At 38.9% G+C, this 10123-nt stretch overlaps 1 protein-coding gene across 2 annotated transcripts in view; it reads right to left on the bottom strand.

Moving 5' to 3' along the window:
* Nucleotides 1-7020, bottom strand: part of LOC110041629 (uncharacterized) — a 23007-nt gene extending 15987 nt beyond the window's left edge. For both annotated transcript variants that reach the window (XM_089289496.1, XM_089289501.1), the window contains exons 1-6: nucleotides 6941-7020; nucleotides 6533-6611; nucleotides 6130-6207; nucleotides 1707-1810; nucleotides 743-827; nucleotides 35-122 (exon numbers count right to left, since the gene is read on the bottom strand). In XM_089289496.1, the coding sequence (XP_089145622.1) occupies nucleotides 35-122; nucleotides 743-827; nucleotides 1707-1810; nucleotides 6130-6207; nucleotides 6533-6585 (408 nt within the window). In that variant the 5' untranslated portion in view covers nucleotides 6586-6611; nucleotides 6941-7020. The remainder of the gene's footprint in view (nucleotides 1-34; nucleotides 123-742; nucleotides 828-1706; nucleotides 1811-6129; nucleotides 6208-6532; nucleotides 6612-6940) is intronic.
* Between the last annotated feature and the right edge of the window lie 3103 nt (nucleotides 7021-10123).

Below are 10123 nucleotides of genomic sequence, written 5' to 3'. Positions count from 1 at the left end.
TTCTGAACATTTGTTTTCTGTTAATATTGCTTACTTGACCAATCAGCGCTATGGAATGAACTTCAAGATCCCAGCGAAACGATTCAGTTGTGAAATCCAACGTGTCTGTGATAGCTTCCTCTCTGGTAAAAGATCAGTTGTACCTGTCAGTTGCGATCAATCGCCAACTTTACACTACTCTTACTATTTCTTTAGCCTTATCTCACACGTCTCTCTGGTTAAAACAAACTGATAGTGAATCACAAATACTATGTGTAAAACCGGGATAAATGGCCGGAACAAGGGCAGGACAAACTTTTATCTTTTAACCAAGATTATGATTGTAGAATGATTTAAAGGCAAAAAGCATTTTCAAATTAAAGCCAGTAAAGCACTTTTATCAGGTTTTGCACTGATTTGGGTGTTTAAACCTAACGATTACTTCTAAAGTACGTTTTTTCAGTAAAATATTCCACACTTAACATAACCCCAAGTCACATACACGGGCAACTATGAAACAACCATTGACACTAAAATACCCTATAATGTTAGTAAACTATAACATTATAGTAACATTGAAGTAAAACTCCATTGAATTCTGGAAATTATGCCATTAATTCCTGACATTGTTCTGGTTAAAACAAACTCGCAACTTGTTGCAAACATAATTATCATAACATTTTAGGACTTGTTCCAAGTCTAGCAGGAGTGTATTACAAGACTCCTTGCCGTTATTAAAACTTGTGACATATGTTTTTTATACCTTGATGCTTGATTTATCATATCAATTTCACTGGGTCGTAGTCCCGAGGCATTCTTTATAGTCTTCCACATCTGTGCAACTTCAACTACCAAGACAAAACATAAATTATTTCATTGAATACATTAGGTCATAAGAATTCTGTTTTACTAGTTGGTTAACATCAGAGGTGCTTTTTGTTACTTCCTACATGAGTAAGAGGGTTGCAGCCCTGTGTGCCACGTGACACATAAAGGGGACAGTAAATACAAGAGAAAGATTTAAGAGGATTTAGATTCTGGGGGGAGGAAACTCTTATGAAAAGGTCGGGGATGCTTGTCAGAAAATTGGAGTTAAACCTCTAAAGGAGATCAATATGGGCTTGGCTCGGGCTTTATTTGACATCTAAAAGATACCACTGGTACTTAAAATGGAATAGGCTTAATTATAAGCCACTGATCAGGAAAGGAGCCCGCTTTAGTAGACTGCACTCCAGATAGTGGCCAAAATTGAACCTAAAAATGGAAATGAGGGCATTTTTGTTGTTGTTATTTATTCGAGTACTTCCTAAAAGATACCTTGACAGTTAAAAATAGTGGCGCTTCATCCTGAACACCCCAAGTGAGACCTAAGTGAGACAACAAGCATTCCCAACCTTTTCTTATGGGAGTCCCCTGGGATTGATATAACATTTGAGCTGGCTCATCCATTCCATTGATGCCTGTACTGGCCATAACTGGCCATGATGAGCATTGGCCTTTGTTCCACTTCTCATGTCATCACCTTTGCCAAAATTGGCATCATCTGCACTCAAATTCTGCAGGAGAAAAAGATCTTTCCAATGATACCCAGATCAGAGTGATTGGCTCAATGGAGCCTGAAATATGCACGGAAATACTCAAGAACATTTGAGTGAAAAACTCGGAGCAAAATTATTGATTGATTGATTACATATGCTCCCAGAGTAGTAATAATTGCATGTCCTTACCCCATACAGTTTGTGTTTGTTTACGATAGATTCGCACCACACCAATCATTAGGTTGGATGACAATCGAAGGGCAAATGGCACAACAGGATTCACAATATCATGACTGAAAAAAAAAATTAATAAAAGGAATGAGTAGGTCATTTATCATAAAATACAGTAGTGTAATGGCTATTTACTAAAAGCACTTTCTCTTTATTTCAAATTATTGCTAAATTTCTCTTTAGCTAAGGCTTCTGTCATCACAATACAATCAATCTAGCAATATTGTGGGGAGCAACCCCGCAATTCAGGCTGGGGGAAATGGGAGGGTTTGGAGGTTTCTGCACTCTAATAAGCTAAACTTAAGGCAAAAATAAACAATGTCTGTTATCTGTATAGAAGGGTTTTCAACTGAATGTTGTGAAACTTAAACCAAGGTTATCACTCTGGCCAATCAAAAAGGACACTAACTATCCATTGAACCAACCAAAACTCAAGGTAAATACATGTAGCCGGCATGAATTGCAGGAAAACATGTGTGAACGAGTCATGTTTGGTCACAAGGCCACAGCTGTAAGTCAATTACAATGCATTAAATCAAGAGCAAATAATCCAATTGTTTAAGTATAAATCTACTAGTCGTTAAAGACTTTTTTGAAATCCTCTTCAGAGACACTTGGAAAATGCAAAGAAGCAACTGCCATTTTGTTAACAACCACACAATGCTAAGCTGCTCACTATCTAGTAGCGTAGCCAATAAGAGAATGGCATTCGTAGTAGAACACTGGTAGATTTAAAATAAAATGGTATAGTTAAATAAGTAACGCTGCATATTCCTTCAGTAATTATGATTAATTGGTAACACCAGTAGAGCTATACAGGACATATAGTGATGACCTTTATTATATACAGACCTACCAACTCTCCCGGTTTTCCCGGGAGTCTCCAAGTTTTTCATCAAATCTCCCGGTCTCCCGGTTAGAGCACCAAACCTCCCGGGAACTACCTACTGTGGCTCTTGTTAATTTTTTTTTCATTAATTTCGTTATTTTCGAGATGTCGGGAACGTTCGGAAGGCCTTCGGGTGATTGTCGGAGAGTATTCAGACATTGTCGAAAATTATATTCTTACAATGCAAAGATTTCTAGCCGTCTCCAGGTTTTGTACTCTGGGGGTTAGTTAAGGTATGTATATACATACTGAGATCTACATGTACTCACTGAAAAGATGTGAAATAAATTCTCATTCTCAAGCCCGTCCAGCAGGGAAAGCCGCAAAACTGGACTAAACCAAGCAACATATGGCAGTCTGCGGTCTTTCCCTACATCAAGGAAGCATGGAAAGCCGCAAAACTCTAGAATAAAAATTTATTTTTCAAATCGGCACTCTTAATCCTCATGGTATCAACGAACACTTTTCATTCAACTAATTTATGCTGTTGTTTTTCACGTAACCATGCACCAACCAATAGCATAGCTCCATCTTTCTGTATATAAACCACACACAACCCACAATTCCTCGATTCGCTCCTTGAATTTGAATCTCTTTATGGTGGCCATTCACATTATCAATCCAGTTGATAAAGTCAAATTATCTAAGTAGTGGAAACCCAATCAAATGTTGCATATTGCTTTTTTTACATGTGGAGAAAATAATACGTCCAATCGGGAGCCGCGTATCATGTTTCTCCATGTGTGAGCCGTATCACAGCGATTCTCATTCATGCCCGACTGGTAGCGTTTCACTTTTCAAACTGTCCGCAAATTGCTCTAAGGACTGTTTTCAAAGACATATTTCTTTGAAAAAAACAAGCGAGAAAAAATTGGTTGCATATGCAACTTCAGTAGAGAAATATGTTGAAAGCATGGAGAGCAGAAACACGAGAGAAAAAAACTAAGCGAGATGTTATTGAATAAAATTATTCAATTTCTTATGTAAAGGATGTTTATAATAATCTTTCATGAGCTTGTTGCTTGAATCTCAGTGTGCATATAATAAGCACAATACAGCATGGAAAGTGTGTCTGTATGGTATTTGCGCCCTCGTCGATTTGTATCAGAAATCTCACTTGTTCAATTTCTGATACTTACTAACTCATGCATAAATACCATATGGACACATTTTCCATGAAGTATTTTTATATATTGACATGAAATCTTGTTCAATCCATCCCTATTAATATAAGACTTAAAAATAAAAAAAAAATTAATAATATTTGGAGAGGAAGCCACATCAGCTCTTGCTGTTTTTCTTGCAGATCCTTTATCCTGATTGAACTGGAATTTGGAAATGTTGGTTTTTCAGGAGGGAGGAAAACTGGAGTACCCAGAGAAAAACTCTTGGAGCAAGGCGAGAACCAACAACAAACTCAACCTACATATGACACACTCTCAACACTGCTCTAACCTTGCTCCCTTAAAGTGCACCTAACCCCCAAAATTTTTTTTCGCTAGAACGAATCTACTTATTATTTGAAATAGTTCTGCGAAAAAATTTTTGGATTCCGTTAAATCCTCGATTTTCTGTGCCACGACGAAATCTCGAAAATAGCTCCAAAACACCGCCATTTTGTTTCACGACCGAGTTTGAGGAGAATGGGTCCAGCGGCTCTTGTGACGTCTACCCAGGAAGGTTGGATATCTCATTTCCTCTCATTTCCTCTCATTTCCTTCAGGATGGTGCAATACACATTCGAAAAGTGCGCAGAAACGCCTTCCAGAGGCGCTATCGGCTGTTGCAGCAATATTCCAGATTTAAAGAAAGATATACTGTACAATTTACTGACGATGATCGGCTAATGGTGCAATAAAGACGTAAACGATGGTTGATTTTGTCGAACCGAAACAAGCGAACTGAATCTGTGAGAACCATTGAAGAACTCTCACTGGAATTTGTTCCGCAGACTTTCGAACGCTATTTTCATAAATTTTCTGCTTAAAGCTAACCAGCAATTTGTAGAAATACCACCGACAACCTATATCTTCCAATCCCGCAGTATTTATAACATAACCGGCAAAGTTGTGTGATCCGGTCATGATCAAGAAGCGTTATACTGATATGTAAATAGATCGCAACTGTACGCCGCTAACCAACACTTATTTCTCTTTCGATTTAGATGAAAGTCGAAGATTAATCCTCTAGAATTACATGATAACAAAATTGTTAGACTCACAGAGTTTTTCGAAGGTTTGGAAATCAGCAGTGTGACAAAGATTCTGTGCAATAGCGTCGAAAATATGACTGCGTAACATTATCTGCGGACCGCTTAGGGAACACACCCTTTTCGCTTATCCGACGAATTTCACTGCAAACTTTGAGAACAATTTACATTGGTTATTTGGAGTTACGACTTAAAACGTGTGACAATGTGAAATCGGTAATTGCATGAAATGTTTCCTTCCGCCTTGCTTCCCGCAGCTTCAAAAATACAGCTCCAAACAATACGATTTTCAATCGATCGAAGCCAATGTTTTGGAGGTCATCAAGTCTCGAAAACTGCAACACGTACGTCGCTCTTATAAACATGAAGCATTCAACTGAAGGTAAAACACAAACTGGATTTAACAGAACCTTGACAAAATACATTCTCGGTAAGGACAAATGTAAACCGGCTATAAACACGCGTGGGAATCTTATGTTTAGTTGACGAAATTACCATCCAAAGCAGTCCTTGAGTTTTCTTTCCTGCTGTTCGTTTGCCTGCTCCTCCACTTCGTATCTAGCTTTCCATTCCTAATATACAAGCAGCTCGTCCGCAAAGACGTCTTCCCCGTCGTCGCTTGAAATATTGTAAATTGCTCTCAAAGCTCTAAGCAGTGAGTTCACAGTTGTCGAACGTGCTCGATCGAAGTTTATTTCGGAGCCTTCCGAATCGAAACTTAACTCTGACTCCAGTGACGAAAAAGAAATGATTCTGAGACAAAACTTGGACGTTTTAGTCCCAAAATACATCGGTACGATTAGTTTTGCATTCTATTTTCTCGAGCAAATACAGTGAGTTGACTGAGGCGCTATTGTGTTTGGTTCCTGGGTAGACGTCATCAGGTACCGCCGCCCCAGACTCCCTAAAACGCGGTCGTGAAACACTTAATCGCGACTTTGAAAGGGCATAGAAAATCGAGGATTCAACCAAATTCAAAAATTTCTTCGCCCAAATGCTTCAAATAAAGTCTAGATTTGTTTTAGCGAAAAAAAATTTGGGGGTTAGGTGCACTTTAAGGGTTTTTTAGAATTTCTTTCACTATTATCATACAGCACAATGTAAACAGTTTTCAAACTAAAGAATATTTTTTACATTTTGTGTACACCAAATATAAGCTTACATGAGGTCACATAAAATTCTTTGCAAGGACTCTACGAGAAAGAGCCTCCAATGAAAACTATGATCGATATCTTTTAATTAAGTCTTACATAACATGATTTGAATAATTGTGTTTAACTTACCACGCTCTTGGAATATTAACATTTCGAAAATCCCGATTTGCCATCCCTTTCTTTGAATCGCCATATGTGGCAGCCAACCTTTGGATAAAAAAAATATACCAGTATAAGCTAATCAGTTAAGCATACTTTTTACATCACGTTTTATGTCCTCTTTGTAACGAAGAGCAATTTGTTACCGGTCAGTGAAGCGAAACGAAATCACGATGGATAGTCCATCTTGGTAAGTTATTTGGTTCTTTGGGTTCTTTGTAGCTTAGCTTTGAAGTTATGAAAAGTAAACTATTATTTTGGGTCCTTTGTTGTAAGCTAAAAATTGGTTTCTAACTTTCCGCCGACCATCTGCATGTGGGAAGAGTATGCGAACAAAAGTACATAACGCTTATCAAGTTGTTCTCAAGCTTACCAAATAAGTCCAAGTCTTCCTTTCCTTGTCAAAATGTCAACTGAGTAAAACATCCTTTATCCTCCTCAAAGAAGAGACCCTAAAGAAAGTTAAAAAACTCAGTGAAAATAAACTCATAACTCTAAAAACTTTCCCAATTCAGCGCCCAACTTCAGCTCACTTTGACGTACGTGCCGCTCGAAGCGATGCGAGAACCTTCAGATTGCGATGAATTAAGTTGAGAAGCAGAAATACTAAAAATATGAATCGAAATGGCTTCTAAGAAAAGATCTTCAAACAAGAGGAATCGGTCAGAAAGGAAGCTGCACATTTATATTATTTTTGGTAAGTTTTAGCTAAAGCTTACTTACAAACATGTCAGGAGTGCGGATCGTAAAATTAAAACAAACAAATGAAAGTTTAACTGACCTTTTTGTTCCTGATATCTCGGTTACGGGAAGAAGGAATAATTTGGCTGCAGTGGGAAAATGACTTTCACTCTTGCATCGATCTGCAGTCAAACAAGCGAACTTTGTTAACTAGACTAATCAAAGAAGTTGAAAGCCTTCGTAGATCGAAGCTAGGTCGAAGCACATGGTCTCATTGTCTCGAAGCAAGTTACTTCAAAGACCTACTCCTTCCAATCCTATACATTTTAGCGTTGGCACTGGACACTTACCTGTATACCCTGTAAGTATACACTTAAATTTCTCTTTTAAAAGCAAAATAGTCGCGTTTATAAATGAAAGACTGTGTTTGATCAAGTGTTCCTACGCGCAAGAAATTTCAAACCGGTGGTCAACCATTCACCGCAATTTCGACCAATGAACGCACCCGATGAAACAATTTCGCGCCAAAATTGCGCTCGACACTGCACATTTCCCCCCATACAAGAATTGTAGGAAGCGTCACACTACGCCGGAGAAATTTGAAAACGCAGCTTTATTTCTTCGTTAGACCTACCGCCTGCACTAATCCGTCTCGAAAGTGGAGGTTTTCGAAAACGTAGGCATTTGAAAACGCCGACTTTGAGTTTTAGTGTGGACGGAAAACATTTTGAAAATGGAGCTTTTCGAAAACGACGAAATCACGATACTGGCTGCGGCCACACTAAGAGAGTTAACTGGGTTTATTTTTTAGAAACCTGGTTAAAATTTGTAAACAACTTAACTCGGTTAAAGGTTGGTTATAATAAAATAACGGGGTTATATTTTATGAGCGGCCGCACTGAAATGGGTTATGAAGTGGGTTAAACTCAATTGACGTCATCAGATAAATCAACAAAATGGCAGACTTCGAGGACCCTGTTCAGTCTGTTGTTATATTCTCGATTCTTTTTCTTTGTTTTCGTTTCTTTCTCTCCACTCACGGCTAAGGCAGTCCCTCTTCCTTCTAATGCGCACTACGCAAATTTCTAAGGCAGTTCTTTCAAACATGATGTTAATTTCGCGTAGACTTCAGAGTGTTCTCCATCGCCGTCGAATGAATCGTGCTCGAGTCTGGGTATATCCGAGAAACCAGCGATGGTTTGGGGAAATCCATAGGAATCCTGCCATGCATGACTTTTTTAGAGAGCAATTTCGAATGAACTTCGACTCTTTTCACGTCCTTTGTCGTATTCTGTCGCCATTTATGGCAAAAAGAAACACTCGCTTCCGTGTAGCGCTGATCAGACTGCTGATAAGAGACCACTAACCTGGGTTAAAGCACGGAAAAAGGTGGTTTAAAATTAACCTAACCCGGTTAAAAAATCTATTGTTCTTCAATTAATTTCCATGGTAACCGTAAACCCGATTTAAGTTCCATGCACAGCCGAAACTAGCGGTCGCATCACGATTTTTCGGTAACCCGGTTAACCGTAATTAATTAATTAGAAATAACCCGGTAAACTCTCTAGTGCGGCCGCGGCCACTGACGATAATCATGTGATTTCGATTCCCTGCCCGAGTTTTCGTCAAACACAAATCCAAAATGACCGGTGATTGCTGCGTTTTCGAATTTTTCCGGCGTAGTGTGGACAGGAAACATTTGATGCATTTTCAGAATGAAAACGCCGTTTTCAAATTTCTCCGGTGCAGTGTGGACGGAGCCTAATTTCATGATCCACAGAAAATTCTACAGGCCAGGTTCATGTTCATGTAAATAACTGATTTGTAAATTGGTAATGATGGAATTACGTCATTGTTGCTGTTTTACTGGGATGTCACTGTTTATCATGGAATGATACTGGTTTCGCCCCATGGCGAGTTCGCCCCCACCGAGTTCGCACCCCTGAACTTATTCCGAACTTTCTAATTCGAGTTTGCCTTCACCTTCAATAGATCAAAGAACGAAAAATAAACATGTTTTGTGTGATTTTGTTTAATCATGCGCACAATGTTGTCTTTTTTTCTCGGTAAGAGAAAGATAAATTTTAAGCACTTAATCGCTAGTTGAGTCGATGTGGGGGCGAACTCGGTTGGGGCGAACTCGCCATGGGGCGAAACCGGCAGCCGCCGGCCAGATAGGAATCAAACTTTCGATTTGTAATAATGACTTCATTTAAGTCTGAAGAGTTAAAATTTATATCAAAACATTAAAAAGTTGTCCGAACAATAATACTGAAAGTCAGAATCACACACGTCATCTCAACACAACAACCATCTGATTTTTATGAGCAAAAACTGAGCTGGGAGTGTTGAAAATGCGACGCGCAGCGGAGTATTTTTGACGAACTTTCCTTTACTTCGAGGTGTTTGGAAATGGGGTTAAACACTGTCTTAAGTGTTTGATACATCAGAGTCTCAATCGAAACTAACACTAAGCGCAAAAGGAGAAGTAAAATCGTAAAAATCCGGCTATGCTGTTTTGTCCAAACACCGTCACGGCCATGAATTTCTTTGTTTAAGCTTCCTTTCGCTTCTTGTTCAGCCTTATATTTAATCTATTTATCGAGCGAGAATGTTAGTTACGATATTCAAATATAGTTTTGAGTGTTTGACCTGAATCTCTCTAGAAAATAGCCGTAAGTTGATATCTACAGTGTTTACTTCTAATATAAAATCAAGGAGTCAATATCATACTTGCAAATTTATTGCTAACAATAGCTGCCCATTAGGCAAGAGGTTCAAAAACGAACAAAGAAAGAAAGATGCAAAAAACCTTGTCCGAAATCATTATTACGAAGTTCATTAGTATCGATCTACAGGCCATTTGTAATCAGTTGTTATGCCGATCAGGAGACAGTGAAGTCGTAGTCCATATGTTAAGCGCTAGCTAGCAGCGTGTGGCCTGCAGCTTCATTTTATCAGGCTCAAAGCTGAGCCAACTAAAAGTTAACATAAACATCCTTTCATGTTTTTACAGATGCCCGGGGGGGGGGGGGGACTCCCATATGAAAAGGTAGGGAATGCTCGTCGCCTCGCTTAGGGGTATAAATCAAGAATTCTGGTCTCACTTAGGGTCTTGATGACAAAACGCCACTATTTTTAGCTGTCTACTAGCGCGGGCTCCTTTCTTGAATAGCGGCTGGTAATCGAGCATATTACGTTTTAGTGGTACCTAAAGTTCGAAACACACCCAGATTGGTCTCCTTTAGGGGTTTAATTCAAATTATCCGACGAGCTTCCTCGA

This window comes from Orbicella faveolata, unplaced genomic scaffold (assembly GCF_042242905.1).
Source record: "Orbicella faveolata isolate gen_17 unplaced genomic scaffold, um_ofav_v1 contig_1, whole genome shotgun sequence".
Lineage (NCBI taxonomy): Eukaryota > Metazoa > Cnidaria > Anthozoa > Scleractinia > Merulinidae > Orbicella > Orbicella faveolata.
This window is presented reverse-complemented; position numbering and strand designations above follow the sequence as displayed.